Source organism: Lontra canadensis, unplaced genomic scaffold (assembly GCF_010015895.1).
Source record: "Lontra canadensis isolate GAN:19392208 unplaced genomic scaffold, GSC_riverotter_1.0 scaffold124, whole genome shotgun sequence".
Classification (NCBI taxonomy): Eukaryota; Metazoa; Chordata; class Mammalia; order Carnivora; family Mustelidae; genus Lontra; species Lontra canadensis.
Window position 1 is genome coordinate 1995500 of NW_022631118.1, and position 16553 is coordinate 2012052.

Sequence of the window (16553 nt, forward strand, 5' to 3'; positions counted from 1 at the left end):
GTCCCTGACTTGAAGGAGTCCTAGCCTTGTGGGATTTCAGGTATTCTCAGGATGAATACCTAGGACTGGGTGTTACAGATAAAGGGGGACCTGAAAAGATAAGGAGGATTTATCTTAGGTAAGATAAGAAAAGATAAGGAGGACTTACCCTCAGGGAGGCTGGCACACTCTCTGAGGGTAAGGAAGCTGGCACAGCAGAGGACAGAGTGGTTGGGGGAAGGATGGAAACTAATCAAGTCACACAGCAAGTCGGGGCAGAGTCAAGCTTAAACACAGGTCATCTGACTCAGACCCCAACCCTTTGCTCTATATCCCACAACCTTGAATGTGAGCCTGGGGAGATCAGGAAGACACATGCTGGACTCAGTTTTGAAACCCAGGCTGCAGCGTGGATAGCATGGGACTGTCACTGGACCGAGGAGAAAGATGACACAAGTTCCCAGTGATGGGGCTGAAGAGGGGGTGTCATGTCAGAATATAGTTAGAGATCAAATTGTCAGGACTTGCTGCCCCTGATTGAATGCGGAAGAATTTGGGGGAAGAGGGGTGGCAGGCTCCAGTTTGAACACCTGGAGCACAGCCTGGGAGTCAGTATTCTCAGCCCATTTCCTCACTGTTGGCTAGTTTGACATCTTCCTTGGCGGACTAAGCCTTTCCAATTCCTGCTTAGCGTTGGAAACCCAGCTTCAACCCCGCTGTCAGAGCCAAAAGGCTGAAACTATCCATAAAGAAGCTTCCAGCCCATCTCTCTAGCCTCCTTTTCATGTTTCACATTAGTCCAGTGGGTGTCATGATCCCAGGAATGTCATTCAGGCATGCACATTCAGCAGTTCTTTCTTTGAGCACAAGATCTGGGTCTTACCACTCTGGGGACAGGGACTGAGGGCCTGCAGGACACTGTGAATGCATCAGTGAAAAAATGGGCTAGAGCAAGAGTAGGAGATAGTGGATTTCTTCCCAGTTGATTATGGAGGCTGCCCAGAATACTGTGGAGGGTCTTGAGGCTTAGCTACATCCCCGCTTAACTTCAGAGAGTATTGTGATCAGTTGGTGATGCCTGCCATGAGCACAGGCAGGATGTGGCGGCATGCATGCCTTTTATGTGCAATTTCTTAATGACAAGGTCTGTATTGTTTGCACAGTCTATGGCTGTTCTCAGGAAAAATCAAAGATGTTGTCCAGGTATCTAGTATAGTTGAGGGTTAAAGGGGCTGTTGGGAGAACTGGGACCAGTGTCAGATACAGGCTGTCCTCAGCATTGCATTTTCGACTTTCATACCATTCTCCACTTGTGTCCATTACATAATGATGCCCCTAAGCCACCTTTTGTTCCCTGACTCAAAGCTCTCAAACCTCAGCTCACAAAGGGATTTTTTCTAGCTAACGCCTGCCAGCCGGTGGTTTCATTTTGGCAGCCTACGTCATTGTCTGCACTGTGGTCTTTGGACAGTTCATCTGAATATTTTCTTTCCCTTATGGTTTTATTTTAAAAACTGTAAAAATGAGGGTGTGGATTTCAGTGGAGGGAGTGTAGTTCTCCTCAATGTAATATAGAAGCAGAGCATGCATTTAGAGCTCTAAATAATGGGATTGCTTCAGAAGAATCCTTAGCCATTTAGTAAGTCATGCCAGTTTGGACCTTGAGGAACAGTCCGCATCCATGTGTATTGCTGAGGGCATGGTCAGAGCTTATTTGGTCAGGTTATAAGTGACCCCTTAATGACACCCTGGTGGCCCAGTATGCTCAAAACAGACCAGACGGAGGGATGTCTGGGTGGCTCAGTCAGTTTGCATCTGCCTTCAGCTCAGGTCACGATCTCAGGGTCCTGGGATCCAGCCCATCATTGGGTTCTCTGCTCAGCAGGGAGCCTGCTTCCCCCCTCTCTCTCTGCCTGCTGCTCTGCCTACTTGTGATCTCTGTCTGTCAAATAAAGAAATAAAATCTTTAAAAAAAAAAAGATTTTATTTCTTTATTTGACAGAGATCACAAGTAGGCACAGAGACAGGCAGAGAGAGAGGAGGAAGCAGGCTCCCTGATGAGGGGCTCGATCCCAAGACCCTGAGATCATGACCTGAGCCGAAGGCAGAGGCTTAACCCTCTGAGCCACCCAGGCGCCCCTAGAAATAAAATCTTTTTAAAAAAATAAAAAAGATTTTTTAAACTTATTTATTTGACAGAGCAAATGAGAGAGCACCAGAAGGGGGAGGAGCGGCAGGCAGAGGGAGAGGGAGAAGCAGGCTCCCAGCTGAACAGGCAGCCAGGACACAGAGCTTGATCCCAGGACCCTGGGAACATGACCTGAGTAGAAGGCAGATGCTTAACCGACTGCGCCACCCAGGCACCCTCTGTATTTAGCGTTTCTATTTCAGTTTTTCTAAGATGTTAATTTATATGAAAATAAAATAAATAATGCAAGGAAAAAATCCAAGAGGAAATGCTATATAAATGTGGCTATTTCTATTGTCACATGTGAAGTGATTGGCATTTAATAGGATTTTATTCTCTTCTTTCCTCTGTCCCCATTTCCCATGTCCTCAACTTCTGCTAATCCTTTATGGGCCAATCCCTGGATCACCTCCTTGGAGAAGCCCTTCCTGACTGCCTCCGTAATTAGTTCCTCTGTGCTCCTCCATCCTTTACTTTCTCCCCTGATCACATAATGCATTACCTACATGTCTGTCTGTTCTCCTAGTGGGGAAGCCTCTTGAAGCAGAAACTTCCATTCAAGACTCATTCTTATTTGTGTATTCCAGGATCTAACTCAGTGCTTGGTACGTAGGAGTGTTCTGGGTGTTGTGAGTGAGTGAGTAGGGCAGGAGTGAGTAAATGAATAAACGCACAGAGTGAAGGACTGGACTGCTGTAAAAGAAACCCTGGGCTGAGAAACAATTCCACTAGAAGAATTAAGACCATAGGTCGTAGAGCACAGGTCCTTGACTGGGGCACTCTGAGGCTCTGAACCAGTCCGAAAGCTGGACACATATCCGTGTCTGTGTACCTTTGGCGGAAGGGCCGAGAGTCTGTAGCTGTCCTCAGATCCTCAGAAGCGTCTGTGGCCCCCACATGTTGCTGATCTAAACATATGGAACAGGCAGGCCCCACTGAGAGGACATGACCAAGTTATTTCAGAGGAGAACGTGACAAAGAAAAAAGTGAGAGCTGGAGGGGACACCGAGTCCCGCAAGGACCTCAGGTGAAGGTGTGGCCCCAGGACAGGAACTCCCAGATTCTAGAAGGTGTGGCTGTTTCCTTGTAAACAGTTCTTGTATAAAGAAACCCAGGGGGGATTTTGCTATTTGCACAGAATGTGTGGGCTGAAAGGGCTGCCCAGGTTTATTGGGTCCTCCAGACACACCCCACGGAAATCAGCCCTGGCACACACTGGGTCTTTCTCACCCCCCAACGGTGCCCTCCCTGACTCCTCTCCTGCACTTTTCTATCCTATCCTTGAATGTGAAAACTCAATTTTACTCAAGAGCGTTGTTTTTTAAAAATGTGTATCATGGCCTGTTGGTGAATTGTGACTTGCATTTAGAGCATCATGACCAGCTCTCTTTTAAAAATAAGAAATCAGATATGATAGAAAATATTGAGTGCATCACACATGGAAGAGTGAGTATTTTGTGAAACATCCTGTTTCAGCTCGATGTGCATGGAATTTTGATATCCTGTGTATTACCTTCTGTGGGGTATGGCCACAAATGACTGAAAAGTACTGATCTCAGGCATCTTTGTCGGCACTCACTAGATACTCACTGAAGGAACTGGCCCTTGAAGGGTCCAGATGGTGAGAGATGAGGTGGGAGAAGAAGCCATGTGGGGTGTTCATGTATCCCTGCACTGGGAAGCCCTTTGCTCCAGGCCGGGATTTAGGAGCCTGCCATGTTGCCCCCACACTGTCACCCCTTCTTGATTCTTTCCTCTCCTCCCCTGGGCAGGTTGTGTACGTCACTGCAACATTTCCATATGTCATGCTTCTGATCCTCCTGATCCGAGGGGTCACGTTGCCCGGGGCCTCAGAAGGCATCAAGTTCTACCTGTACCCCGACCTCTCCCGGCTCTCCGACCCACAGGTAAGAGTTGCTTGCTCAATGCCCAGTTGCCCATCACACCTGGGAAGCCTTCTGTGGGCCTCTGCTACTAACCCAGGGGCTCACCAGCTGGCTGAGTACGTGGAATCCTGTGGACCCCTTCTCACAGCAATAATTTTCAATACATACATTAACAAAAAACGAATTTGTGATGTGGTAATAAAGTATGTGCTCATTTATCAATATATCAAATAACAAGATTCTGCAATAGGTCCAGTCATTTTCATGATTTCAAAGTAGACCTTTGGAGATATCTGTACTGTGATATGAAAGTATCTGAAATTTCTACTGCTAACAATACTGTAATTTGTTGTCTCCCTTCATAATTGAAGAAGTGCTGAATTTCAGAGGTTAGTGACAATAAAACACATGTTTTCCTTCCACCTAAGATCTCAGATCCCTGCAGCCATGCATCTCAGCCAGAGGAACTGGGTCTGTGTTGGTGATTGATTTTTCTTATGGGTGTAGCTCACAGAAAGAAGATAATTGGTGAAGACTGGCTCCCCTGTTGTCTCAAGGAAGGCATTGGCTGTTGTATATGTGTAGTGGATAGTGACTGTTTATACCTAAACTTCTCTAAGTGGGTAGTGGGGGTGTGCCTGGGGGTACATTAGACGAGAGATGAAACCAAACATCTTGCAGGCCCAGGAGTATTCAGCCTCATTACTTGTTAGAAGCTCCTGGAAACTTTCGAAAAATCCCAATTCCCAGACCAATTAAATTAAACTTTCTGGGGGTGGGTCCTAGGTATCAGGATCTTCTAAAGGTCACCAGGTAATCCCAGTGTGTATGTCAGATAATGGGCTCAAAGACATTTGATGGATGTGGAGACATCCATTTTTTTTTTTTTAACTGAAGTGTACTTGACATATAATGTTACATTAGTTTCAGGTGTACAACACAGGGATTCACCATTTTTATACATTATGAGGTGATCACCATGATAAATCTAGCTACTGTCTGTCACCCTACAAAGTTGTTATATATTATTAACTATAGTTAATATAGTGTACCTTGTATCCCTATGACTTATTTATTTTATAACTGGAAGTTGTACCTCTTAATTCCCTTCCCCTATTTTGACTACCCACTCCCCAGCAACCACCACATTGTTCTCTGTATCTAGGAGTCTGGTTCAGTTTTGTTTTGTTCATTTTTTTTTTTTTTTAGATTCCACATATAAGTGAAATGCAGTATTTGTCTTTCTCTGACTTATTTCATTTAGTGTAGTACCCCAGGTCCATCCATGTTGTCACAAATGGCAAGATTTCATTCTTTTTTATGACTGAATAATATTCCATTGTGTCTCTACACCACTTCTTTATCCATTCATCTCTCCGGGGACACTTGGACTGCTTCCACAATTTGGCTATTATAAATAATGACACGATGAACATAGAAGTACCCATATTTCTACTAAAACAAACATAGATGGATCATGCATTAGAATGTGGAATCTGTATTCATAGAAGACGAGCCTGCAAGAAATTCCAAGTGTGCAGTCTGTGGCTTCCAGCCACCCCCTGTTAGGAGAAATTGGATGGGAAGGTTTATGGAGGGTGAGTTACTATAGCTCAGCTGTACTCATTACCCTGATTAAGGTCCATGGTGGAGTGGCAATGTGTACTCATTTCTATCTCAGTTTGCTGTGCTGTGAGGGGCCCCCGAGGCTCAGGGCACCATCAGGCATCCGAGGCAGCATCCTGAATTGCATGCAGAATCCCTAGGAAGAAGGAAATGAGCTCCAGACTGTTGGCCTTGCCAATGCCAACCTATGATGGCAAAGGCTCAGTTGGAGAATCAGTTTTGGAAAACCTATTTCCAGAATCACTGGTCTGTGCATTTGTGTTAGATCCACAAATTCTTGACAGATTTCCTGTTCTTTCCTCTACTCATGGGCTTCCTTATCCTGGTCCTCAAGGTCAGGCAAGAGATTCTGAGCATCACCCAGAGTTTCCAATCCTCAATGATCATTGATACACCTTGGAACATGTTAAAAGTGCAATTTCAGGGGTTATGGGATGGAAACTGCACATCTATATTATTAGAAAGCTGTAGAGGAGATTCTGATGATCAGAAAAGTTTGGGAAAACCCAGCCACCACCTATAACCATAGAGGCCTATCTACACATATGCACACGTGTGCCACAAACTCACACCCACACACAGAACAGAAGTGAAGCCTGATAGTCCACCATTCACACTGTCTGCCCACACCATCCCAGTCTCCTGCCATCTCTGTCCTCTTAGGCCTTGGCTCCCAGGCCAGCACTTACCTGCAAGGCTGTTCTGTGGAATGACCACTTGGAATTGTGGCCAGCACATTGGGCCAGCAGTCTGGACCTGGTCTTCCTCTGGCTCTGCTGCTGATCCTGAGTGACCTTGGACAACTTCTTCCTCTTTCTGGGCCTCAGTGTTCCCACTAATGACATGAAAAGATTGAATTCAGTCAGCAGTTTCAAAGTAGATCCAGAGAATCCTGCATTTTCTGTGAACGTGGGTTGACAAACTGCCTTACAGGCCAGATTCAGCCCTCTGCCCTTGTTTCATAAATAAAGGTTTATTGGAACGGAGCCATGTTGTTTGTGGCTGCTCAAAGGCATAACCCAGAGGCGATGTGGAGTAGATGAGACAGAAACCATATGACCCCTTGTGTCGAGGGTTCCAAGACCCCACACATGTTGAGTGATTGACTAGAAGGGCTCAGGGGACTCAGCAGTTACACCCTTGAATGTAGTCTATTTCCATCATCAGATGAAGTCTGGAGGAATCCATGCTTAGGCTTCCCATGGTATTCTGCAGAGAGGAGACCCCCTGAACATCTTCCTTCTTGTAGTATCAAAATGCAGCAGCATGTGGGCAGTATTTCTGCCCAGAGGAGATTGCTCAGGACCTGGGTTTTTAATGAAGAAGATTGATTGATTGATTGATTGATTGATAAAGATTTTATTAATTTATTTGTCAGAGAGAGAGCATGCACAGGCAGGGGGAGTGGAAGGCAGAGGGAGAAACAGCTCCTTGTAGAGCAGGAAGCCTGATGTGGTACTCAATCCCAGGACCCTGGGATCATGACCTGAGCTGAAGGCAGATGCTTAACTGACTGAGCCACCCAGGCATCCCAATGGGGAAACTTTATTAAGTGCACAGATACTTTCTGGCCATGTGGTCAATCACACAGACCCCAGAATTCCCGACCTTCAGAAGGAAAGCAGGTGCTCACCGTAAATTGCCTTGCTTGCATAAGAAATCCAGGCAGGCTGGCACAGCAGAATTCAGTGCCCCAGACATCTGAAATGACTGTGTGACTTAGTACCAGGGGGAACATCTTACCTAAGTTCCTAGACACTGGTCAAGAGCCATTCCTGCCAGCAGGCCCTTTTGGACAACAATGTCACGCTGACTGTGGTAACTCTTTCCTGAACCCCTGCAAAACCTAAAATATTTACTATTTGGCCTTTCCTAGGAAAAGTTACTAACCTTGAGCTCCAGTTACTACAGATGCCTATAAGGGGAGAGTTGATAACCTCTGATCTGTACCCCCCCCATTCCATCCATGTTGCTCTCTACCTCTGCTGCCACCAAGCCTGGTCCAAACACCACAATCTCCCACTTGACAGGAACCTCCTAACTGGTCTTCCAGAAAGATCTTTTGACCCTTGTAGGCCACTCTCATGCAGCAGCAGAGTGACTTTTCCGAAATATAAATATGACAGATACCTTTTTGCTTAAATCCCTTCTGGGATTTCCTGTGGTCTTTGGAATAAGATCCAAAGGGAAGGACCTCCAAGGGCTTCCTTGAATTGTGTCCTTGCTTCATCCCTCCTCCCTCCCCACCTTTCTTAGTTCATCCCAGATACTGGCCTTCTTTCTGACTTGGGACCTTTGCACATGCTGTCTCTCTGTTGAGAACACTCCCTCTTTCTTCCCCAGATCCCCCTTCCCCACCTTGCCTCATAGCCACTCAGTTTAAACATCACGTTTTCAGGCAAGTCTTTCCCAACTGCCAACCATTCACCCCCAAGGATTTCTACTTGTTTTCCAAAGCATTTACCATATGTACAATGGAATATTTATATATATACATACATATATGCCTGTATTACACGTATGATTCACTTGACACCCATGCATTTGCTTAGCAGATACTTACTAAGTGCCTATTCTGTATCAGAGATTATTATAGGTATCAGGGATGTAGTAGTAGACAGTGGACAAAATAATGACGTTTATATGCTAGTCAAGGAAGAAGGCAGAAAACAGAAGTAAAAATAAAATATGCAGTCCATTAAATGGTGACAAGACCCATGGAGACCAAGTATGGAGTGTCAAGGGGAGAGCTTGAAAGAGAGCTGCAGTTTCCAGCATGGTGGCCAGGGTGGACCTCCCAGAGAAGACAGCTTGGAAGCAAGCACTGTATCTGCCTTGTCCACCACTGTGTCTCCAGTACCAGTGCCTGGTACATAATAGGTGCTCAGTAAATATTTGCTGAATGACTATAAGAGCCAAAGCTATTTTGATTTTTGAAGGAAGGTTCTATTGTTTTAGCTAAAATTCTAAAAACCTGCAGCTCACCAGATCTGAGTTATGTTTTTGATCCTCCGTCACTGATGGCAAGGAAATGTGTATGTTTGTGTGTTTGTGTGTGTGTGTGCACCCCAAAATCAACATGAGAGTTAACCGTGTGGGGCAGAGGTAAGGATAGTGTCTGCAAGACAGAAGGTAAACAAAACTACACGTAGCTGGTATTTTTTGGAAGCTGGGGTATGTTGCGGGATGGGCCCAACATGGCTGAAAAGGGAGGAGGGAGCACCCCTGAGCCTGCTTTCTGTCTGCTCCAGGGGGCTGAAAGGTTAGTGGTGGGATGTATGGGACCCCTGACTCTCTGGAGGGATCTTGACACCGCTTCAGACTTTCGAGGCTAGCATATCACACAGATTTATCTCCGTGTGCCGAGGGAAGGCAGCCTGTGGGTGGGTCAGTAGAACCACAGATCCAGGTCAGAGAGGCTGAGCTACTTGCCTGTTGCCACATAGCAGCTCAGTGGTCCAATTAGGACTTAGAGCCCAGGGTTCCTGGGTTTGGGGCAAGAGAATACTAAATGAAGGAAGGTGATGTCTGAAGAAGAAAACAGCAGATCCACACGCCCCAGTTCCAAGCATTCTCATTTGTGCATGCCCCAGGCCATGGTTTCCAACAGGAAGGCCCTGGTTTCAATTCCCACTCTCCTGTTACTGGTGGTGGGGCCTCTAGCAAGTCTCCTCCCCTGTCCGGTGCCAAGTCCGCCTTCCCTACAATGAGGCTTATAGGTTGTAGTTCCTGCCCCATCAGATGACTGGGAAGGTGAAGTACAATGACCCAGTCAGTGGAGGACTGTTTTTTTTTTTTTCTTTTTATTATAGTTATATATTTATTTTCATGTGCATTAGAAAGAACAAAAAAACAAAAACCTGGGATATCAGTCAACCACATCGAAACCGTGACTTCATAGTTATTATTGCTAGAATGAAGCTGTATCTATGTACACTTACACACACATGCATATACATACTTGTATGTGATAAGGATCCAGATTCATTGGCAAGCATCTATTCCATAAATACTAGAATGCGCATGGACTTGGCAAAACCAGTACCAGGGGAAGATGGTGGGCTGCAGTTTGGGGCAGAGCCAGGGCTGGAGAATCATCTTGCAGTAGTGTTAGGTCTTCAGGTAGCCGCGTGGTCCTGCTCAAAACAATGGAGGCATGACTCAAAATTAGAGAAAGTAGAGCTGTCAGCTGGAAATCCTTAATCAGGAGATCAGAAAAAGGCTCAGTCTCTTGGTAGTTATCTCCTTTTATCAGGTAGTATCTCCTTTGTTTTTTTGAGTAATGATCCTGACTTAGTTTCCCATTTGCCCTTCAGACTGCACGAGGAAGAAAAGTTCCCAGGGAGGTCTAGTGGTTTGGATTGTTGAGGAGTGTGAACAGCCTTGTTTCTTGGGGTTGATCTAGAAGTCACAGTGTTCAGGCTTCCTGCAGCTACCAGGGTCAAAAGGGTTGATGGTGGAGCTACGAAACAGTCTCTTATGGGTAAACAAGTAGGAAGGAGAGGGGATGGAGGAGGTGAGCCCCAGGGACTGGGGCTGGTCAGAGGGGCCGCTGCCAGAGACGGTCAGGTCTCCGGCCTCAGAGCCCCATCAGTTTCCTGCACTGCTCCAGCCATTCCCAGAAGTGTGTGTGTTGGTGGGGGGGTAGGGGGGTGTTGCTCTTAGGTGGACTGAGGGCCAGCAGAGGTAAAATGAGCACTTCCTGGGAGTCTTCTCTAGGCTGCCAACTCCAAGAGGACAGGGATCACGACCAGGATCCTGTGTACCACTCACCTATTTCCAGAGCCCAGCAAAGCTGTTAGTGCATCCCACAGATATTTGCTGCATGTCTACTATGTCACATATTCAGTACATAGAATGAATAAGCCCCTCTCCCCTTGTCCCCAGAGAGCCCACAGTCTGGAGGAAGAGGAAGGAGCCTCACTAGTCCTTGACTGGGTTGGTTTCCATCCATATAAGGAAGACAGTTGGAGGCGATCAGAGCTTCTCATCCTTCCTTTGATCTGTTGAGAAGAACGTGCGCCTTGTTCTTGGTGATGGTCCTCATGCCAAAGCATGTGAATAAGTCATGCCTTTTACATACTGAGGAAGATCTAAAGTAGCTACATCCATGCCATCCCTTTCCATCTTTTGCTTCTCAGGAGCATCTGTGGGTAGAGGCTTCACGGGAGGGCTGACCACTGGTGCCCCAGGCACTGGATGGAACCCCCACTTGCCTTCTCTGTCCTGCTGCTGGAAGGGCCAGCCCTGTCCCAGTGATCCGGTAATAGCTGTGAAGCCTGCCTGTTATCATCAGAGCTTTACTTCTCTGGAAATACAGTTGGGGTTTTTTGAAGTCTTGGTGCCTATGCATGTTAGCCGGGTAGGACAGGTAATAACCCACAGAAGGAAAATAACATTTGAAGTACCTCTGCCCCATAGGACACTCTTGCTCCCTGCAGCCCACATCCCAGCCAGAGTGACAAGGATGTGGGGCCTTTCTGTGACACAGAATCTCCATGAATTCCAGCCCGGGCCTCCAGCTCCCTATCCCTGCTGCTTACAAGGGGTTCAGACATGCCTGTTTGCAATGTCATTTACATTTCTAAAGGAACACAGGGCTCCTGACTGGTGCAGCACTCTGGACCTCAGCTCCCTGGGGCATTAGACAAGGGAAAAATCCTTTCAAGGGGTGCCCCTGGCCCCTCTGGGCTTGCGTGGCATTCTGCAGGAAGACTGATGAAGTGTTGATCTGGATAGGCACGTGCATTCACAGAGGCTCCCTCCTTCTGTCTCCCCAGCCATTGAGGCAAGAGAATTCCAAAAAGCAGGTAAAGAGAGCTCAGCTGTGGGGAGCCGGGGAACCAAGAACACCTTCCTCATGGAGTAACTATGAGGTCTAGAGAGAGAGTCGTGGAAGTTGTTTTAAGGTGTAAAGGTAGTAGCATGTCCTGCAGTCGGTCATAAGCTCTCCAGAGACAGGATTTGTAGTGCAGTGGAATCTAGTTTCCAGGAAAGGAAATTGAGTCACTCTGTTGCCATTGGCCAGCTTGGTGTCCTTCAGGCTGTTTTCCCTTTACCTTTCAGGACTCAGGGTTCTCACCTGTCCATTGGGGTAAGAATACCCACCACAGGGGCACCTGGGTGGCTCAGTGGGTTAAAGCCTCTGCCTTCGGCTCAGGTCATGATCAGGTCCTGGGATCGAGCCCCACATTGGGCTCTCTGCTCCGCAGGAAGCCTTCTTCCTCCTCTCTCTCTGCCTGCCTCTCTGCCTAGTTGTGATTTCTCTCTGTCAAATAAATAAAATTAAAAAAAAAAAAGAGAGAATACCCACCACACAGTGAAATAAGTGAAGTAAGTGTGCACATGGTTACAAGAGCACTTCTGGTTCTCGTTTTCGGTGCCCAGCCCAGGGTCTGGCATACAGTAGGTTTCTGGGGACACTGGTGAGGTTCTTCATTTGCCTCTATGTCACTGGCTCTGGGCAGGATGAGTCGGAGCCCCACAGCCCAAGGGGCAGGCTTTGAACTCGGAACCAAGTGCCTTTATTGTGAATCCAGTAAATTAAGTTTCTCGTCAAGAACTTGAAGCAACCCAGCAGCTTGCCTTCTTTGTCCTCCGGCAGTTTGCATTCTGTGGTCTCTTATAACTTTCTAAACATCTATTTGTCTTCACTGTCAGCCCTGTGTTCTCTCTGAAGTGTAGAGTGCTTCCACTCCATTTTTTTCCCCCTCAAATTTTTATTTTCTGTCTTTTCAGTCTTTGGGGAATGGAGGGGCTTTTGCAGGAAATCACATTTTCCTTGCCCCAGATTCTTGCCATTCTCACTCTTCATTGTGTTTCAAGTGTGTGTTTTCAGGGCAAGAACAGAAAGGCCTGTCACAGATCCAGATCGTGGGGTCTGCTTTCCCAGGGTGTGCACACATTCTCCAAGTCCGTCTCTTCTATGCAGGGAACTGGAGTTTGCGGCTAAGGTGTCCAAGTTCTGAAGGTGGGGTAGAAGGATGTCCAAACAGTGAGAGCATCTCAGAACACTAGAAATCTACTCCAGCTACCCACCACACAAGAACAAATCAGGGAAAATAAGACCTTCATTTAAAAGCTTACCTGATGAACCTAATGGATGTGCCCATGGAATTGCTGCCACCTGGTGGCAGTGTACTCTGGTTCTAAATGGATCCAAGGAAAAATGGGTTCTTGGCTGTTGAACTTTGAAACCAAAATGTAAATAATGACATTGACTTACAGATGTTGGAAACGCTTTTGAAAATATTGCAAACCTCACTAAACATGAGGGCTATTCCTTGAGACTGAAAATCGATCAAGGTTTCCTTTTGGTATATTTGATTCTGGGTTAGAGTCCCTGTTCTACTAGCATTTATTGTTGTCTCCTCAGTACCAGGTACTGGGGATACAGAATCAGATGACACGATTCTTGTCTTCAAAAAGATGACAGTTTCTTGGGAGGCACACATAATTAAGTCAGCGATAAAAGTGTGAAGGGAGTTACTGGGGTTGGAATTCATCTGACACGGGTGTTCTCCTTCCAGTCACCACCAGGTGAACTCAAGAATTAGGGACACATTACTGATCTAACTCACACACTGAGAAGTAGTGAACATTTCCTTTTTTCTTGACTGCTTGAAATTCCTTAAGAGTTGCTACTCTGTGGAATCAGAATTCCGATATACTCCAAGGAGATGCTGTGTATCACTGGGGCTCCTCATTAAATCCTTTCAGTCACAGGTTTACTCAAAGGGAGGTTTTATGAATTTTAGTTCTGAACTGTTTCAGCAGCCCCTTATTAATCTATAGTCTCAGTGGTTGAAGAACTGCTTCACTGCACAACTGGTACATGTGAGAGTAGTGATTCTAGTTATTGTTTCTTTTAAGGCTGATTTTCTGACAGATGCTGTGCTTCACAAACTCACCATTTAATTAATCCTATTCACTGAATCAGCAAATTCTTACTGAAAATTATTGTTTTCTAGACTCAGGCACTAAGTCCTATATATAAGTACCTTAAATTCTTCAGATCTGTAAGAGAGGACCTGAGGTTCTATTACCCTAAGAAAGGTTCTCTCTTGTAAGTCATGAGAGTTTTAAAAACCTTTTTCCTAAGGGTTTTTCAGATGAGGGGACTGAGGGTCCAAGAGGTTAAATCACTTGTCTTCTGCTGGCAGAGATAGTACTTGAACCTAGGTGACTCTGACTTGGTCATGTAAAGGATACACTCCTAAAACTCTTTGTCTTATCTGATTTTTCTGGTCTTGCTCTTACTCTGCAGCCCTGTGCTGCCCATCTTGGCTCTGGCATCTTTGAGCATCTCAGACCTACAGGACTACTTAATGAGAATCCTAGACTCTAGCATCAGGTGGGTTTAGTGCCCACCCAGTGCAGGAATCCAGTCCATAGTAACCGGATCAGTTTCTGATTGCCACCCCCCCACACAAGGAAACTTTTCACCTCCACTTTGGAACAACTGTCCATCTCACCTTGTTCCCAATGTTGAGACAGTCACTTATTCTTGCATTTGCTTGTTCTCTCTTGATTCATCTGCCACAATTTGTGCCCCACTTTGAGAGTATCTACCAGGGTTGAACATACTAATTCAAGTGCATCTCAGACAACTAAGACACAAACCAGCCTTCTCTGGGCTAATAGAATAGCCTCCAAGTGGACTCCCTGCCCCTTACCAGTATTCCCTTCCTCACCCTGCAGACTGAGGGAGCTTTGAAAAAGGAATCCTGGCTTATGTAACTTCCTGGCATTATTCTTTAAGTGTGTTGCACTTTAATTCCTTGAGTGTGTTTATAATAGCTACTCTAAAGTCTTTGTTAAATCTCACATCTCTTTTCCTTAGTGAATCAATCATATCTTCTTGTTTTTGTGCATGCCTGGTAGTTTTTGATTGAATACTGTGGATTGTAGTTGAATATTACAGATACTATATTATAGATGCTCTGGATTCTGTTATCTTCCTCTGAAGAGTGTTGGTTTTTATTTGAATAGGTATTTCAATTACTGGCTGACACCTTAAACTTCTGTAGACTCAACTTTGTGTTTTCTTAGTACAGATATGTGAAAATCTCAAGCTGTTTCTTAAGACCCTCTAACTCAGTGGGACTTAGGCTCTAAACTCTTTGTCCTCTGTACAGTTTGTCAGGGCTCTGCTTTAGGCCTTGTTAGGATGGGTCTAAAGTAGTTATCTGTAATTCTTACTCTAGAGCACTGGTTCTCAACCCGGGAAAGTTTGCTTCCCAGGAGACATTTGGCAATATTTGAAACAGTGTTGTCACTGCTGTGTGTGCTACTGGCATCTGGTGAAAAGAGTCCAGGGATGCTGCTAAACATCATCCACTACACAGGACAGTCCCTGCAACAAAAAATTATGGGGCTCAAAATATCCATAATGCCATGGTGGAGAAACCTTGCCTGGAGGCATTGTCCTTGCTCCTCAGTGGAGGTTGTTCTGTGTCTCAGCCAGATGCCAAGGATGAATACTTGGTGCTGGCCAGATCTGTCCACTTTTATAGGCAGGATCTCCAGTCTCCCAGCCCTGTCCCCCGCCCTCCCCCCCCAACCCCCCCCGTCCAGCCTCTAGTGTCTCTGTTCCACTCTCAACCTGTAATACCACTATTTGGCCTTGGATGGGCTCACCCTGGACCTTTATAGCTCAGCTGTCAACCACAGCCTCACAGGAGACCTCCACATGGACTTCTGGGGCCCTGCTCTATACAGGTCCCCCTTTCTGGTGCTCAACACTATAGATTATAACTGTGTCACCTGTCCCACACTCTGGCCCAGCCTCCTTGGCCCGGTGAGACTATGTGTTCTACTCGGACTCTAGCCCTCTGTGCTGTGGTGAAGAAATTGTTCCCAGGTGGAATGCTGGGCAAAACCCCTGTGGAATTTCCCATCTCTTAGGAATACCAGTCCTGACCAGCATGTTATTCAATGCCTGAAACAGTTGCCTCCGCTATTTTGTCTGCTTTGATGGTTGCTTATGGAGGAGGACTAGTCTAATACCAGTCACTCAGTCATGACCAGAAGCAGAGGTCTGACTTTTCTGCTTACAGTCCCCCCGGGAGCTTCCCCTTGCACAAGGATTAATATCCAAACTGTTCACCGTGGCACCTTTGTGGCCTTGTTCCATCTCCCACATGGCCCTGGGCATTCTAGGCTCTTTCCTACCACAGACCCTGCTTATGTGGATTAGTGTTCTCTCAGATATTCCCATGTCCTGCTCCTTCTTGCCCTGCAAATCTCAGCTCCAAAGTCAAGTCACCTCTGGCCGCCCGAGCTCATACATCCCCCACTAAGCCCCAGGACTTTCACCAAACCCCTGTTTTCTTTTATTCATGGGGCTAATGGCTCTCTGAAGCAGTCTCATGTGTTGGTTGATGTGTTCACTGTTGACCTCCCCCTGTTAGTATGTAGTTCCATGTAACCAAAAAACTTCATGCACCATGGATTCCCCCGCCCCTGTCGCACACAGCCTGGTGCATGTGAGTCCCCCAGTCAATACTGGACTGGTGGGTGGGTGAATGCCATATGGTGGTTCAGATAAAGGACCACACATGGTCAGGAGAACAAAATTGTTCCCAATTACACATCCTTTAGAGACTTTGTGAAACATATAGCCTTTGATTGGATCCCTAAAGGATGGGGAAGAGAAGGCTGTTTGGAGGTAAACAAAGACCAGACATAGGAAAGTCTGCATATGCAAAGTGAATGGTCAGTAACTCAGTGCGGCTATAGGACAGGTTTTGTTGCAGGAAATCATAAGAAATAAGATTGAGATAGTAGACTGAGGCCCCATCACTGGAAACCTTGGGTGCCAAGCCCAAAGAGCTTAGGACTTCATTCACTGGCCAGGAGGGAGCTGTTGAAAG

General features: G+C 46.2%; 1 protein-coding gene across 1 annotated transcript in view; it reads left to right on the forward strand.

The window, feature by feature from the left end:
• The window catches only part of SLC6A11 (solute carrier family 6 member 11), a 126536-nt gene that overhangs the window by 55412 nt on the left and 54571 nt on the right, over positions 1-16553 (forward strand). The window contains exon 6 of the mRNA XM_032841502.1: positions 3940-4074. Coding sequence (XP_032697393.1) covers positions 3940-4074 — 135 coding nt within the window. The remainder of the gene's footprint in view (positions 1-3939; positions 4075-16553) is intronic.